General features: G+C 39.3%; 2 protein-coding genes across 2 annotated transcripts; both read right to left on the minus strand.

Moving 5' to 3' along the window:
- Positions 1 to 758: 758 nt before the first annotated feature.
- On the minus strand, positions 759 to 2219 carry mustn1b (musculoskeletal, embryonic nuclear protein 1b). Its single transcript, XM_080892631.1, has 3 exons — positions 2061 to 2219; positions 1835 to 1958; positions 759 to 1113 (listed from the first exon to the last, which is right to left on the minus strand). The coding sequence occupies exons 1-3, from the start codon at positions 2067 to 2069 to the stop codon at positions 998 to 1000; spliced, it is 249 nt and encodes an 82-aa protein (XP_080748757.1). The 5' UTR covers positions 2070 to 2219; the 3' UTR covers positions 759 to 997.
- Positions 2220 to 3611: 1392 nt separating this feature from the next.
- Positions 3612 to 17913, minus strand: stimate (STIM activating enhance). The gene is made up of 8 exons (XM_080892630.1): positions 16922 to 17913; positions 14200 to 14248; positions 14006 to 14101; positions 13779 to 13900; positions 13356 to 13468; positions 11152 to 11229; positions 10608 to 10751; positions 3612 to 5884 (listed from the first exon to the last, which is right to left on the minus strand). The coding sequence occupies exons 1-8, from the start codon at positions 17145 to 17147 to the stop codon at positions 5771 to 5773; spliced, it is 942 nt and encodes a 313-aa protein (XP_080748756.1). The 5' UTR covers positions 17148 to 17913; the 3' UTR covers positions 3612 to 5770.
- Positions 17914 to 18009: the final 96 nt, after the last annotated feature.

Here is an 18009-nt window from a genome sequence, read left to right on the forward strand (position 1 = left end):
ATGTCTCTAAATCCTTTAGGTTTCTTGGCTGCCGCCTGGAAACTCGAAACTTTATTTTTTACAGGCCTGAGGTCTGGAGACTGGCTAGGTCACTCCAAGATCTTCCACATCTCGTCTTCATTGTTTTGGCTGAAGGAAGGAGGTTCTTGTGTGGGACTTTACTTTACAGTCTTTTTATGCTCTTGGAATTAAAAAGTGAAGACCTGTCAGAAACTACAAGATGCTTTTTATCATTTCTCATCATCAGCATTTATGTAAAGATGTGTTTGTCATTTAGCCCAGAAACATAAGTAGACATAATCTCCGCAGACAGTAAAGTAGATTTTTGTCTGCTTATTTGTTGTGTTGCAATTTTGGCGAACAACTATTGATGTTGGCTCTTCTCTATTCCAGACCTAGCCAGATCTGGTAACTCATTTTGTGGCACTATGCTGACCAACCCCCACATTTCTATTTGTTCACTAGTTAGGGATCAGCGTTTAAAATACAACAAATGAACATTTATTTTTTTGATACTTAGGGAAGGCCTCTGAAAATCTAGAGATTTGTTAACACATAACTTTAAAAGAAAGAGCTTTACAGTCCTGTACAATAATAGAACATCAGGATTTATCACACATTTGTATTTTGGTGCAGATGTGCACATTTGCATTAAAAAACATTTGTTCGAAAGTGTTTTTTTTTTTTTTTACTTTTACAATAATTGGATTACAATAAGCAGATTATAATATGTTGAAATAAAAGTCTTAAGGTTGCTTGTCACAGTGAGAGTTTATTTAGGAAAATGCTGAACACAAGTAAAAAAAACAAACATTTTTTTCCACAATATATAATCATAGCAATGAACCACATTCATCTGTCTTCAATTAATCTTTCTTACATTTTTCATTAAAGCAGGAAGAAGCACACACTTAAAAGTCTCTGAGTCTGAAGCACAAAGCCAACAGTGTGCATGTTCATCCTGTGCTATTTGTTTGGTTTCAGGTTGCAGTGTGCTTCACTTGCTGAACACACTGGCTCCAGGAGCTTTGGCAGATGTGGGCTGGTCAAGCACGGTCTCCTTTCCTGTCCTCACACCACTGAACACAGATGGAGCAACTTTGCCCGCGCGTTCTGATCACAGAACGAGACAGAGACACAAGACACATGTCAGAAAAACACTCTCTATTTGTGGCACTTCCTCGATTCATAGTTGAGAATTTGACATTCAAATTTTTAATCAGGCACTTCTTAGTACCAGGCACCAACCCCAAAGGAATACTAATCATTCAACGTCATGTCCAAGTAAGCTGCTATTAAAACTATATCAGACTATGAGGTGTTTGGAGTGTGGACATCTAGTACACTTATATGGATGTGTATGTGTGCAATGTTCGTGAGATAGTGCTGTCGTAGGACTTTTTTTCTGTATTTACTTCTTCATAGAGTCCAATGTCAATGTTTGAAGAAGCTATAAAATGTCCCTCCACTCACTCCGACAGAAACCATTGGTGATTTATTATCAAGAAAACTACACGAAACACGGGGAACTCATCGTCGGTGTGTCCTTTAAAAGTGATACATGTTTTCGTAGTTTCAGCTCTCCCTGGTGGTCTAGTGGTTAGGATTCGGCGCTCTCACCGCCGCGGCCCGGGTTCGATTCCCGGTCAGGGAACTCGTTTTTTTTCCCCCTCTCTCTCTCTTTTAAACAATCGGACACGAATACAACACAAAGTCAACTAGTCTGTTTTTACGAGATATACATAGTCATGTTTACGGTCTATGCGCCCATGAGTTCATACTTGTTATTCCAGGAAGACATAATGCCTTTGCAGACAGCAAAGACTTTACTCACCACACTCCACCATGACCTCATAGGTCTTACTCTTAACCTCGCCCTTCAGTCCCAGTTTACTGCGGGCTCCTTTGAGGTCCTCTTCCTTCATCGGTGGGCGTTTCTTCTTTTTTACCTCGCCTGGCTACAGTAAAGAAAATAAGGGCAAATAAAACGTATGTGACTCTCTGGTAAAGCGTGGATTCATTGTGTATTCATTTGCTGTATGTGAGGTGATGTAACGTACCTGTGACATGGCTGTTCGAGTTGGTGCTCTGATCCCGCAGACAGTGTAATTGATTTGTTGGTTGTTATTCTGTTGTGTGTGTGTGTCTGTCCCCCAGACATTATATATAGTCCTGTGTCAGCCTGCAGTGAGTCAGTCAGGCCCCCCCTGCCATCGGTTCCACTGCCTGTTGTCACAGTGTATTATTAGGTGTGATGTGAAGGATAGTACAGCTGGAATGGGGTTAACGATAAGCTTACAGGCCAACAGCTGACAATTTCAAGACACAACAGGAGTGGCAGAAGGCTACACCTCCTCCTCCGGTTAACCCTGCACTCACATCCTCTTTTGAAAATGTTTCTGTAGAGCTTTGCACTTTGGACTACATTAAACTAGTGATCACCACCCAGCAGTACCGCCTTGTAGAGCCAGTTCTTGGGAATCTGCTTACTCAGTTCAATAACTTGATTTAGGCAAGAGGATGTTTCTTGTTGGGATGTCATAAAAAGCATTTTCAGCCAGTTAACCATCAAAATAAGGGCTGGACCAGTAAGAGCCGCCCAAATGTCAATCTGGACCAGTTGTGTTTTCAGTACGCATTCTCTGCCAAATCTGTTCGTATGGACCATTAGGACTTAATATCATGTTACTTTATGCACTCGATCCGGATTGTTTTAAATGCGTTTACACTTTTCTTTTTAGCCTGGAACAAGTAAGCAAACAGTTTAGGCAATATTACTCATTAGACTTGGCATCAGTGTTTAAATTCAAGGTGTGAGCTGTGGGATCATGGAAACACCGACTCATCACTGTTTTAACTCAGTGACACACAGTAAGACTCGTTACTGTTTGTATGTGATTGTTACCCACTTAGAGCAGTCAAAGCAGTTATAGGACTTTTAGCCATCATTTGGATTACCCGTTTGTGCAGATGATGATTATGATGATTATTAAGACTTTTCCCAGTGCGATGTTTAGAGCATCTCATTACGCATGTATGTTTATGCTGGCCCGTTAAATATATCCTTCACCCTTAAACAACTGGCTTGGAGCTCCATCATCAGCATTTAAAACCACAACACTTAAAATATCAAACGCAACAAATTATATGTTTTTGAGCAGAACATGGTACTTACAGTAAAAGTAATAAATAGACAAAAAGTCTTAGACAAAGAGACAAAAGGTGCCTTTTAAATTAAGCTGTTGATCCAACATGTCGTGAACTGTAAAGAGCCCCTAAGAATGGCTCCTGGTGCTTAATTACTGCATGTGTATTTGCTGAAAGCAGATCTATTTCTGGGAACACAATCATTACCGGTCGACTCTGATAAGGAAAGCGTTACCCCTAGTGGTAAACAGCAAGCAATCCCCACAATTAAAGAGATGCTGAAATCATCACCGTGTTGTAATTTTGTTGTATAAACATGGCTTTAAAAAAACAAAACAAAACAAATGCAGATATCAATGAATATCTTTGAATCTCACTTTTATAAAATAAATACAAAGTTTAAAAGTCAAGGTATGAAAAACAGTTTTGGGATGAACATCATCCCCCTTTGTTTTTTTTAACATAAATGCGTTTACACATTTTATGACGTCACACCGTGGTCCCTTTCAATCCCTGGTGGTCTAGTGGTTAGGATTCGGCGCTCTCACCGCCGCGGCCCGGGTTCGATTCCCGGTCAGGGAACACCTTTTCTCTGCCACAACAGAAAGGTAATCCACTACTTTCATTCTGTATCATACCGTTTATTTGGAAAGCATTTATATGATAACTTATTTCCATCAGATGTTGTTCATGAAGTAGATTAAGCTCTGCAAAATACTAAAGCCCTCTTTGTCCTAGTTCAGCTGACAGTTACCATGACTTCTGCACTGTCCCGTACTTTCCCCTTTTTAAAAACGCACAGTCTTTCCTTCTTTACCAACATGCCAAAAACATCAGAATGAAATCATCAGCAGCACCGTAATCATTGTAGTTTAAGTCACGCCTTTTACTTTAAACAGGACCAGCAGTCACACATATATTCAGGACATGCCAGTTTATATACACACACTAGTGTGTGTGTGTTAAATCACACACACAAGCACACCCTTTCTCTCAGCTGCCTGGTCTGCACTTACTGTTTACAGTTTAGAGGTCTATGTACGTCACATTCTTAAGATTAGAGCCTGCTGGATGGTGCTTCATGCCTGAGGGGTGTACTGCAAAGTGAGATTAGTGGTTTAGAAAACTATGTTGAGCATAAACTCAGAGTTTTGTGTCACTAATGTGACTCCATTACTGGACAGGAGCAGGTTATGTTCTGAGTTTCAGTTTAAAAATTAGCAGAAGTCTCACATTTTCACTTACAGCATGTGTTAAGCGCAATGTAGATTCTATGCTAGGGGAATGTATTTCATTTGTGCAAGTTGTTAAGCTGTATCTTAATAAACCACTGAATGAAGTTCCACATTTTTACTGGAGTGTGCATGTACTAATAAGATGATACTAACACAAAGAAAGCCTGGCTGTGTTAAAACTGTCTTCGTAGTATACCCCTCTGGAGATCTCGAGCTCTGCTTAAAACAGTCAAAGAAAACAAAACCGAACCAAAACCAAAAATAAAAAGACTGCTGGTAATTTAACTCAGGCACATTGTTGGAACTACAAAACAAAAACACAACAATAACAAAGGAAAAAAACAAAACAAAAAAACCCCACACATTAGAACGGGGAAAGGCAAAAGCTGAGAAAAATGGGAAATTGTGCAAGAACCTGTTCCCATATTTACTGAAAAAACACTTTTGGGATGAGCATACTCACCTTTTTTGGCCCGAAAGTAAAACACTCAAAACTTAAAAAAAAAAAAAAAAAAAAAAAGTACATTCAAGGACTAAAACATACAGTCAGAGCACATCAGTAAAAGAGTCAGACATGTTGCAGTCGTTTGCTTACAGAAAAAACAGTGGCTGAGCTGACATTAGAAGGATGCTGCAGTGCAGCGCTTGCAGTCTTACAGGTTCAACAGTTCAAAAGAGACTTCAGATGTCTTTGTTAAAAGAAATGGAAGATTGCTGCAAGGATTAATGTGCTCCATTCGACTAATGTAACATCACGTACAAGATATACGGTAGAGTCAATACAGTGATTCAAAACCTGACATAATGCTCCTGTTAAAGTTAAAGGGTGTGCAATTGTACACACCGTCACAGACACACGTATAACACAGGCCATGGTGGGGCATCTACATGTGACGACAACAGGACAGATGTTAACGTGGAATGAACACAAGGAATACATCTTTTTTTTTTTTGTTTGCTCATTTTTGTTTGTTTGTTTTGGGGGGAGGAGGGTGCACTTCGGAAGGATATCAAATGTAACCCAGTACATCATATTTGGCTCTGCTGGAGCCAGTTCAGTTTTCCTATTACATTAAGGATTTAACAGTAACTTCACTCATTGTTTTTCCCAGTGTCCTGAAACACAACACTCACATCATGAGAGCCATGTTTAAAATAAACAATGATAAAAAAATTAAAAAAAAACAAAGGAAAGAAAAATGGTCGACTGCTAAAAAAAAAAAGTTCATATAGCTGTCCTCCAGGAGCCAATGGTAAAGGAGCTTCAGATACAGTGTATTATTTTGTAATTGAAGGTCACTGATTGAAGGCAATATCACACAATCTGTAGGGGAACGGGGAAATGTACGCAGACTTTTTGATCCTAACAGTAAAGCTAGGCACGCAGGTCAGACAGGGATCCCCATGCGAAGCTTCTTCTTTTTCACCATCTTCACACCAGTGAGTCGACGGACATCGTCTTCATCAGACTCATCCATTTCGTCATCTGCAGAGAAAAGGATCTGAGGAAAACGAAGGAGAGACAGAGATATATCAAACCTCAAAGGTTAGACGAGGTTAACGGTTACATTTAAAAAACAAACAAACAAACAAAAACAAGAAAAAAAAAAAAGATCCACGATGACTGCCATCATCATTATCATGTTGACTCCCAGGTGCACTGTTTACTCTAAAGTGCTTGATCACACAATGGGGATAAACACAGAAATATTTCTTTTTATATTTGCCCTCCAGATGTTTTAGAGCCCGTTCCCATAAAAGCACAATCATATTCCAATCTAGCCTCACAACCTCATTGCTGATGTAGCTTTTTTTGTTTTTAACCTTGCTCAAAAAAATACATGAAAAGAAAGTCTGTGCACATAAACCTAATAAAGAAGACCTCCCACATAAAACTCGAGCTCCCAAATGAGCATAATACGAAAGCATGATAGCATAATTTTATATTGTCTAATATTCTCACTAAGAAAAAAAAACCAAAAAAAACAGTGGGAATGACTGTTTTATTTTACAAACTAACAAAATCTAAAGTAATAGCACAACTTAATACATGAAAAGATCACAAGCCAGCGAGGAGTCGAATTAAAGTTTCACTTAACAACTGTTTAAAAAGCCAATACATGTCTGCATCATTTCATAATCAACCCCTGCTAATTTTGTATTTTAACATGTGGAAAAGGAAACAAAAAAAAGAAAGACTTTACTGAGTACTACTGTCAATGTAACCCCAGAAAGAAAAAAGAAAAGTTACGAGCCAGCCAGGAGTCGAACCTAGAATCTTCTGATCCGTAGTCAGACGCGTTATCCATTGCGCCACTGGCCCCATGGTTCAACCACTGTGGCCCATCCCCCACAGTTGTGCCCTGGGTGCAAGGTCCACGTGTAGCAGCAACACTTTCTCGGAAAGGGAAGCTAAACTGCACTGCTGTGACCTTTCATGCTTTCAAAATCCATTTGATGTTGTTTCACAATGTAAACACATCCTAACAGAAGCTGGAGTAAACACTACTTCACAAATAAATAGGAGGGAAAAGATGACTGCGTTAAAGGGGACAAGAAACGCTAGACATTAACAGCCAATTAATTAAAACTCATTGTTGCAGCAAAGACAGCACAAATGTGATCCCCTTAAACTGATTTTTGGTTTTAGTGTCTTTATTTTCCTCTGAGTTATTGATTCTGTTACATCCATGTCAGTGGTTGAGAGCAGTGCTCTATCGTGTAAATTAGCCTTTATATGTGCAGTGTTTCAGGTCCCCTTTAAGGAGAGTTGTTGTGTTTTTCATAAAGAGGAATTTGGAGAGTGATTAAATACTGGACTTATGCTCAATATTGTGGTCACAAAATGCCCTAAAATCTCTCCACAGAAAAGGTTACAAACTCCTGAATCTTAAAAGCTAGTCATTGTAGCTTTATTTAACGAAGTTATGCTGTAATTTTACTATAGCGTTAAGTAGGTCAGAGAAAATGTATTCATAGTATGACTGTTCTCATCTTATGCAAGAATAACAATAATTGCTTCTATTATTTCAACCAAATCAAAGCAACCCAGAAAATAAAACATATACGAGCCAGCCAGGAGTCGAACCTAGAATCTTCTGATCCGTAGTCAGACGCGTTATCCATTGCGCCACTGGCCCGCAGTGGAATGCAGTGCCTCCCTACAGGAATACATGCGTTTTACTACAGCTCAGCCCATCCCCCACAGTCTATTGCTCTGCTGACTGCATGTGGTATTCAACAGCAACACACAAGAAGAAGGAAGTAACACAAAGCTTGCGTTTGTCAACGCTGCATGACTGCTACAGTGTTCAAATGCCTCAAAAGTAAGCCTGATATTGCTTTGAGATTGAACATACATACATCAAATATATACAAATCTGTAACACTGCACATGAACTTATAAACAACCACCAATTTTACAGGCCAAAAATCATTTCAGTCAAAGGATAATAATATGTGTATTGATTTCTGAGTCCTTGCTAAGATAACATGAAAATAATAATACGCATTTATACTCTGCCCTACTCTACTTGGACCAGCCGGTTGTTGACTTTGTGGCATGTTTCTAACAGCAAAGTTGCTGAGTGCCCTCTGATGAACAAACATTGCAAAGACTATTTCTCCCATGTATCCTTTACTTTACTTTTTAAATTTTAATCTAACAACTGTTTAAAATGCTACACCCTGTCTGGATCATTTCATTTTCCTAATCAACACCTGCTAAGGAAACAAGAACACTGCCCCCCCCCCCCCCCCCCCCCTTTCAAAAAAAAAAACAAAAACTTCCAGCAAGGGACAACAGTCACTGAGTACTACTGTCAATCTAACACCAAAAGGAAAAGAAAAGAAAAAAAAAAGAAAAAAAAAAGAAAAAAAGCTACGAGCCAGCCAGGAGTCGAACCTAGAATCTTCTGATCCGTAGTCAGACGCGTTATCCATTGCGCCACTGGCCCGCTGCAGAACAAAGGAGCCGCCTACACAAATACGTGTGTGTCCACAACTCTGTGGTATGGTAACAGCATGCGCATAACAGTATAAAATTCCAGAAAATCTAGGGACTATCTCATCAACTTTATTTATAAAGCACTTTAAAACAACCACAGCTGACACAAAGTGCTGTACATTGGAACTGTAAAATAAAATTACATGAGATATAAATAAAGAACAAATAAAAGAAGAGTGAAATCATTAATTAAATAACTACTTCAATTAAAAGAGAAACTAAGTCTCACTGAGGTTAAAAGCCAAGGAATAAAAGTGGGTTTTAAGACGTGATTTAAAAGTGGACAGTGAAGGGGCCTCTCTAACATGCATGGACAAATTATTCCATAATTTTGGAGCCACAATAGAGAAGGCCCTGTCCCCTCTGAGCTTCCTCCTGGATCTCGGTACCTCCAGGAGCAGCTGGTCAGCTGACCTGAGAGACCGACAGGGTATTGTGGGTATGTGGGGATGAAGAAGCTCAGAGAGGTAAGGCGGGGCAAGACTGTGAAGGCATTTAAAAACAAACATAAGAATTTTAAAATTAACTCTAAAAGACACAGGCAGCCAGTGCAGAGAGGCCAGCACGGGGGTTATATGCTCTCTTTTTCGAGCTCCTGTTAGGAGTCGTGCAGCCGCATTTTGAACCAGCTGCAGACGTGAGAGCAATGACTGACTGACCCACACATAAAGTGAGTTACAGTAGTCCAGGCGGGAAGAAATAAAAGCATGGATCACTGTTTCAAGGTGCTGCCTCGAAAGAAAAGATTTTACTCTTGCCAGTCGCCTTAAATGATAAAAACTGGACTTCACCACTGCTCTGATTTGGTTGTCCAATTTAAAATCACTGTCCAACTTAAAACCAAGGTCAGTAACAACAGATTTAAAATAGACTTCCAGGGATCCTAAAACAACAGAGGAGGACTCACAGGGACCACTGGGTCCAAACACCAACACTTCTGTCTTCTTTTCATTAAAATTTAAAAAGTTTAGAGCCAACCAAGCTTTAATGTCATCTAGACATGTCAAGAGAGGTTTTATGGAGATGCCATCCTATCTGTCCTAACATTTGAAAAATGTTATTGAATGAATGATGAATGAATACTGTGTGTGTGTGGAGAAGAGATATGTAAACACTAGTTTACCAGCTATAAAGTAAACCACTAGTTAGAGGACCACAGTAGCACTGAAACATTTACTGTGTAAATGTCCTGAACAAAAAATCATTATACACACTTTATTGTACTCTGTTGCTTCCATATATGACTTATTGTCTGGAAATATGGGGTAATGCATATAAAACGAACACTCTTCCTCTTTTCAAGTTACAAAAAAAGAGCTATAAGAATTATAAACCAATCAAACTATATAGAACCAACTAACATTTTGTTTATTAATCTGAATACCCAGAAATTTTATGATTTAGTTGAATATAAAATGGCACAGATAATGTATAAAGCACAAAATAACTTGCTTTGCCCCAGTACTCAAAAGCCGTTCAAAGTCAGAGAGAGTCAATATGACTTAAGGGGAACAGATTTCTTTAAAAAAAACAAGATAAGGACAAATATAAAGCAGAGATGTGTTTCTGTTAGAGGAGTTAACCTGTGGAATAGTTATGACAGTGATTTTAAAAAGGTGTAGTTCATTTTCCTTGTTTAAAAGTAGAGTATTAGAAAAAAAAAAAAAAAAATTATATATATATATATATATATATATATATATATATATATATATATATATATATATATATATATATATATATATATATATATATATATATATATATAATGAAAAGAGCAAAAAAAACAAAAAACAAACTCTTGATTCTTTTGCTTTGATGTAGTTACTTATCTTGTTTGTTTTGTTTTTGCTTTGTTTTATTCTTTGCTTCGAGCCCTGTGTACAGGAGCTGCATGCAAAAAGATCTTTTGTTAAAAGGGTTGGGGTAATAAGCAAATGCTTCAGCCAATACCTTTTGATTAGCCTTGTCTCATGCTTTCTTGCTTTGTGGTAATCTTTATTATGTCTTCACTGAGATATTTGAATGCTAATCAATAAAAATCAAATCAATCAAATCAAAAAATGCGATGTACCACTTTTTATTAGGTTTGAGCTCAAAAGAAGATTACTGGGTTAAAAAAAAGAGAGACAGAGAGACACAGATGGACTGAAGAAATGAAAATGGTATGTGTCAGTTGAATCTGTCTCCTTTAGCATTAGCTTTCCAGTTAAACTTACCTCTGACTCCGAGTCATCATGGGAAAGAGCTCTTCTGTATCGCACCTTGCCGTTCCCCCGTGAGTCCTCTTCCCTCTCTTCAAGCTTTGCTTTTGTCCTATGCTTCTTCATTAAGAAATTATCTACTACCCAGAACATTAGGGCCTACGTGACACAGAAAATACAGGTGGATGATTTTTCTACAGAACTGATTCAAGCGGTTTTTAAAAATCCACCAAAACTAGAGAAACAGCTTTTACCTTTGTGTGCATGCAATACAATGGGCACTGATGATTTTGGTAACCAATGACAATGTCTCACTGCACGTTAGTGACACAATATTATCGCAGTACTTCACTCACTTCATTCATGTAATTGTGACTTGTAACATTTTTTGATTTGTTGAGTAACATACATTGTGATTTATCACATTGTTTCAACTACAAACTAGGTCCTCAAATTAAACAATTTTTCTTCCACCCTGCTAGACATGTAATATTGGTTTTGCAGGAGATGTAAAATTCAGACAAAAAAGAGAAGAAAGATAAGATAAGGGCAGACTTACATTTACGAAGAACGGAACGATGAGCATAACGATGGCCAGTTCCAGGGCAGGATTGTGTATAGGCTTGAGGAGTGCCAGCTGCCACACAAACAAACACAACAAGCACAAATATAATGTTGCACTTAGTGACAGCATTAACTTTTGATGGTTAAACATGCAGCCCATAATATTATTGTACAATGACAATATTATAGTCTTAAATGGGGTCGGGACGGGTCTGTCATATTCAAGCGAAATATAAGCAAATATAAGCAAATGTGCGGCATTTAAGAAAACAAGCTGAATGGAAAACAGCTGCTGCAAATACAAAGGAAAGAAAGAGGAAAGCTGGCAAATCTGCAGACTGTATAGTATGCATAGATAGGCATCAATGAGGCATCATCCCTGTGCTGTAAATCGCGGTTACTACAATTACAGCAGTATTACCGTTAAATTAACGTGTTGCAGATAAACAACCTTTTATTTCTATTTATTTATTTTTTTTAGCTGTAACCCCGTGGTTTTAGACCATTATTTCACGCACAGACTAAAATGAAAATTACTGTTACTTTAACCGGACACAAAACCACAGAACTACTAAATTTTTTTTAAATAAAAGAGGCGAAGACGCCAAAAGATGCTCTCCCACCTTGGATGTGCTCTGCTAGCTAGCACGTTAACGAAATCTGGAGGAGAGGCCACATTTTTACCTCACTGCCGTAACGACACTTTACTCTGAAGGCTTTTTTTTTTTCTTTCCCGACAAGAAGAACTTTTCTATCATGTATAGAAGTTGTCAACGACCGACGCTCATAGTGAGACGAGGGAAAGGCGGATCCCGCACGTAATTTGCGTAGCTTACGTAGTCACCGCATGGCCTGAGGTGCGTTCATCCCCCCCCAACACTGAGGTCTCAAATAATCAGTGCGCCACAATTGCTAAAGTACAGCACAACAAACTGTTTTGGGCATGAAAAAACTGTCTTTGGAGGCCCAGTGGTTAGGAATTAATGCTTTCAGTGCCCCTGGGTCAAGTCCAGCAGGGGAATGAATGCAATAGTTTCTCAATTAAATGCAAGCTGCACCCTGGGCCAGGAACAACTGCTGCTCACACCACACAGACTCTGAAAACATCTGCAGAGCCAACAAAGGTAATACTGAAGAACCCAGAGTGAAGTTAAACCCGAGTGTACACTAACCCCAGTCAAACTGCCAGAGGCTGACCTTCAGCAGGTAACAAACACAGTGATGGATTACAGACTCTTTTTCTAATGCTGCAATATTAAAATCACAGTTAAGTGCTCTTTGGACAACTTGCTTGGCTGTTAGCTTTGTGCTCATACTGAAACACCCAAAGAAAGATGCTGTGTGTCCTCATCATTTGTGAGATTAATTTAATTATTAAATGGTAATTATGTAAGTGTATATCTCAATGTGAAAGTAAAACTGTTAGTAGCATAACAAAATACCTTCTCCAGGGAATACTTAAAAATATAAATCATTACTTACAAATGCTTTTGAGTAATGACTCAGAAAATGCTGTTTAAGTGTGCCTTATTGTATACACAGTGATGTAGGACCAAGGTTATTATTGTTAAATATAACTAAATAAAACCTGAAACTATATAAATATAAAAACTACACATTTGAAAAAACTAAACTAAAATATAGCACAAAATTTGTATTTGTTGGATTGGTAAAAAAAAATTTAAATTAAAAGTTGCTTCATGAGGTTTAATATATTATTTACTGAGACTTGATGTCGACAACACTGAGTCAACTGCTTTCAAAAAGTGTTGTTTTTTTTTTTTTAAATATCTGTACTGATTTTTGTAGATCTTACCACTGATATATGCCCTCCAAACAATAATTAATAAAGACTAAGACTGAAATTAACATGAATTAAACTAAAACATTTCCAAAAAACTAAACTGAAACTCTGGAAACTAGCTGAACCTAAACTAAATTGTAGAAATTACAAAAATATAATAACTCTCTATAACCATGCTTTACTGTATTTACACAAGTTCTCTGGGCATCATCTTTGTGTACTAAACTTCCCAAATTACTCCTAAACAAACTAGCACAACACCCACCAAAACGTTCAGGTGTAGAAAACAAGACCAGAGCAGCATGCCGAGTGAGAGGCAGGGCTGACCCGTGTAAAGTGAATTTACCTCGCATGTATAGTATGATCATGTACGAAAAACACACTCTTCTACTGACCTGCTTCCACTGGGGGATGAGGAGGACCAACATGATAAGGACTTTCTCAAACATCATGATGAGAATGTAGAGGATACACTGCCCCAGCCACGCTGTGCACTGCACTGGCTCTCCTGGGGAGACAGATGATTGTCTAAAACCATGATTATGTATTTCACACACACACACACACACACACACACACACACACACACACACACACACACACACACACACACACACACACACACACACACACACACACACACACACACACACACACACACATATATAGTACAAAAATATTAGATGTCACTGCTTTGGTGTTACATAATTGCCAACAGAACAAAGTAAAGCATTGAAAGGGTAGGAAATGGCACTGAAGCGCTATAATAGCAAGGGCAGCTACTGCCCTCCACTGGACATCACAGGCACTGTCCTCACCGTATTCTCCAAAACGCAGGGAGTCCCATTGCCTCCATTCTACAATAGCACTGACGGCTCTTACCCCTGCATAGATCAGCAACATGCCCAGAGAAGCATCTAACAAGAAATTAATGAGGTATCTGGAGGGAAAATGGAAAATTAATGTGAACTGAGTGTCTACAAAGTTAAATTATCTTCATTTTAAAAAGATTACTCTGATTTATCAGAGACATCCAAATACTCACAATGAGCAGGGATCCTCCTCTGTGAGGTCCGACAAATAGACATTAGCAAAGTGGATGAAGAGCATCCCAATTGCCTGTTTTGAGGTGTCCAGAAACCTGCACATACACGCTTACGTTACTTCCAAGGCACTCCAGTGGGTCTCATGCGGTTTCTTTGCATAGAAATTAATTTAGCGCTGGCTCGATTCCCTTACCAGATCTTCCAGGGTCTCCTCTCATGTTTGGGCTCCCTGAAGCGCTTCACTGTAGAGGAAAGAGAGTGCCACACAGATAGTGGGATTTTGCAAACAGAGTTGCACACATTCAAACATTCTCTCTTGTTTTCATTAAACAAAGTTACCCAACCCTCCTCTGAGCCATCAAACCTCCAGTGAGCATTTTATTGCTTTCGTATATGAATACCGGTTTATTCTAAGACTCTTGCCGTCGTTGCCCTGATATCAGTCAATTAAGTGAACAAGCGAGAAATCAAAGAGTTTCTAATCAAGCTGACATGAAACTACTAGCTATGAGAGTTTAAGTGAAAGGGAATGGATGCTTCTTTCAAAATGTCGCAAAGGGAGAGAATCAATAAATCAGTGTTAGAAGGAAAACTGTTCATCTAGTCTGCCCAATTTAAAGATACATGAAATAAAGTGGTACAAATTAAGCTATTAGTGAACTGTTTGCTAAGCACTCCTGCTGGGTAACAAACACTAAAGCCACTGTATGTGTGCATCGGTGTGACTGTTATTCTGGGAAGCAATCTGCTTCACTCAAGTCTTTGCTTTATGGCTCCATCATGGAAAGTGGACATCAAACTACCTCACTTTTGTAAACTTAAACTAAATGTTGTTGTTGCTCTGTCCAAATATATACTGAGGGCTGCTTTTTACGGAAAACGATGAGCTCAGTTTGTGCTCCGAACGAGTGTGACTTCATAACCAACACACCCCACTTACAGCTGGGTGTGATGTGAAGGCAGACAGAGGCCTCTGCTTCCTCCTTCTGCCCAGAAAAAAAAACAAAAAAAAACTACTCACTGCTGCGAGGCTGCTGAGCCACATAAAACTAAGGCTTCTCTCATTAGGTCACACAGCTGCCAGTTTGGTGCCAGACACTGGCTGAACCCAATCTTCTGTGCCAGCGTTTCCTTGTCTGTGTTTATGGACATTTGCCTGCCAATTTCTAATGTAAAGCTACCTTAGCCTGAGGTGTAAAAAGAAAAGTTTTACAGTCTGTCCACATGGAGAAGTAAAAGAAGATGAGCTTAATGACAACAAGCAACTAGAGACAATCTAGCGAACAGTCTCATGCTGCAGTAGGTGTCACCAAGATGACATTTAGCCATCACGAGACAAGGAAAAACTAGATATAGTGTTGCACTACAATCTATGTTGACTACATAAGACAGCATGTTTGATAAGGTTTACTACATGTTTTGTGTGTGTGTGTGTGTGTGTGTGTGTGTGTGTGTGTGTGTGTGTGTGTGTGTGTGATGCATTTATAAAACTTTTCAGGTGTGTAGCTGAGATCAAACTAAACGTCCAGTCTGAAGAGGTGAAGTGAACCATGAGTGCTCAGTAAAGGACACTAAAAGAAGGCAATCAATGGGGTTGTCCTGCCATTTCATACCCATGCCCCACATTTTAAGTATTACATTACTGTAAGTATTATTTCAGTATTTCTAACTCCCAGTATGAGAGCTCTCTGAGTTATAAAGACATTTATACTTCGGTGCGCTCTTAACATCAGACCCATTAGGAAGGACCCTCATCATGAAATTAAATACAATGCTCATTATGAATGCAACCTTGAAACAAGATTGGTTCAGGTCTGGGTTAATGATGACTGCCACCGGTTTGTGTTGACCAGGAAGGTGCTGTTAGAAACTATGCTACTGCTGCAGACAAATGAGAGGAATGTTGTTGGACTCTGCACCATTGCACATATTATTGTCTGTGTCATGTTGTAATTGTGCGTCTGTTCTGTTTACATTGAGAGCTTATGTCAATAAAGCTAATTCTGATTGTGATTCTGAGGTCGTGAGAAGAACAGAGAATGTTTACAGATGTAGAGAAGAGGGACATGCACAGAGGCGAGTTAAAGGGTGAGACAGAGGCAGGTGATCCAGTGTGGCAACCCCTAAACAACTGAAAGAAGTAGTGTTTTGAAAACTCAGTGATACTTCAGTTTTCAAATCCTATTTAAGATGGTCTCTCTAAATAGTTTATTAAAAAAATAAATAAATAAATAAATAAATAAATAAATAAAATAATAATAATAATAATAATAATAAGATGATTTCTACTTCTGAAATCCATATATGCTAGTTGAGACAAAGAAACCTCATTAGTAGCTGTTACTGTGAAGCACCTACAGGATATATAGAGTGACCATCACTTGAGATACAGCACTTTATTTAAAAAACATATTCTGAAACTACTTAGGACAGTTTTCTATCTGCACATCACCCAATCAAAAGAAAGCAACATTTTATATCTTTCTTCTCCACTGCGATTGCTTCCTCAACTGACTGCCAAGCAGAAATGTGAAAACTACAGCAACATCCAAACAAAGTCATTTTCATTTATTTTTGCAAAGTTCAGCAGTATATGGAGTACATGCAGCATGAGAGGTCAAATGTGCCAGGAAATGCAGAGAGGAAGTATTTTTTTTTTTTTTTAATGATCAACACAGCCAAAAAAGCCCCAACAAGTGACTCTAATTGGTATGCTGTTACAGTGAAGTGAAACCCCTGCATTTAGATTTACACGTATTAATGTCGTTTGTCTGGCTCTGTATAGATTTACCTCAACCCTCCCAGCTGAAATCAATATCACATTTGATTATCAGAGTGTTGCTATTGGATGATACCCGCTTACATCAGCAGCTGGTGTCAGATATCTGACACAGCAGAGCATTAGCCATACTTACACATGAGCGTGCTGAAAGCCATCACAGCGAGAAGACCTTGCAGGAAGATCCCAAAGGAGTCCATCAAGGCGCCGTTCTCGCACCCCCGGTTATTGGGATCTGGTGTCGGTGTAGAAGACACCGATGTATTGGTAAGAGACACCGCGGGCATCCCTGCTCCTCCTGGACCAGCCAGTGCCACCTCTCCGTGCTGGGACAGCATGTTGACCCCGCTTGCTGCAGCCATGGGACAGAAGATCTGGACGTGACTAATTAATAAAGTGAAGAAAAGCAGCAGCAGCCGCTCGGACCCAGTTCTGTTGCGAAGTTGCCGGTCAGCTAATCGATACGCTAAGCAGGACAGTCTTCGGTGAAAGATGGTGACATCCTCTCCATTGAAAGCTCGCACTCATTCTCCTGCTTCAGGCATCCATAGCTTCTTTGTCACTGGACAAGTGAAGCCGTCGGCGCTGGAAGTTGCAACGACGTATAGCGTGGTCCCAACTGAGCCGTGTACACAGTTTAAAACGGCAATGCAACACTAAAAAAAAAAAAAAAGCTAGTTTAAAGGTACACGCACACAGTGGAGCAAACACTTCCTAGGTCGACCTGGAATCTTCTAATCTGGGAACTAACATCAGCAACAAACATAAGCCCGGCTAAACAGCAAGTGTTTAACGCGTTATACGGACATGTCAGCCACTCGGAGGTAAATTGCAATTGATGGGGAAACCGTCCACCGTCTAGCGACTGAGGTGCTGCTATCGTTATCTACCTAGCTAGCCTCGGAGCGAACTACTGAGTTCAGTTAAGCAAAAGCTTTCAGACAAAGTTATACTTCCTGTAAGGTTTAAAACGGCGCATGTACCGGCATCTCGTGACAGTCGCGCACAATACCAGCTTGTCTGTTTAAAAAGTACAGAAAAATAAATGTGAATAACTGCAGGTCACAGCTCCCGTCTCTTATCCAGCTGCTTCCCCTGCCCAGCAGTGCCCACTCATGTTGACAGACGCTGGGTCACGTGGCGCGCACGTAGCCACAAAGTGCATGCCGGGAAAGGAGGAACAAACACGAGTCGCATAAAAAGTGTTGTTCAGCTTTTATTGCA

This window comes from Rhamphochromis sp. 'chilingali' (assembly GCF_963969265.1).
Source record: "Rhamphochromis sp. 'chilingali' genome assembly, chromosome: 9".
NCBI lineage: Eukaryota > Metazoa > Chordata > Actinopteri > Cichliformes > Cichlidae > Rhamphochromis > Rhamphochromis sp. 'chilingali'.

Excerpts from the sequence above, each read along its gene's own strand:
- mustn1b (XM_080892631.1), bottom strand. Across the intron at positions 1,114-1,834 it reads TGAGGTCATGGTGGAGTGTG|AACGCGCGGGCAAAGTTGCT; the intron begins GTGAGTAAAGTC and ends TTCTGTGATCAG.
- stimate (XM_080892630.1), bottom strand. The coding sequence starts at position 17,147 with ATGGCTGCAGCAAGCGGGGTCAACATGCTGTCCCAGCACGGAGAGGTG. Across the intron at positions 11,230-13,355 it reads TCATCCCCCAGTGGAAGCAG|CTGGCACTCCTCAAGCCTAT; the intron begins GTCAGTAGAAGA and ends TTTGTGTGGCAG. Across the intron at positions 5,885-10,607 it reads ATGATGACTCGGAGTCAGAG|ATCCTTTTCTCTGCAGATGA; the intron begins GTAAGTTTAACT and ends CGTTTTCCTCAG.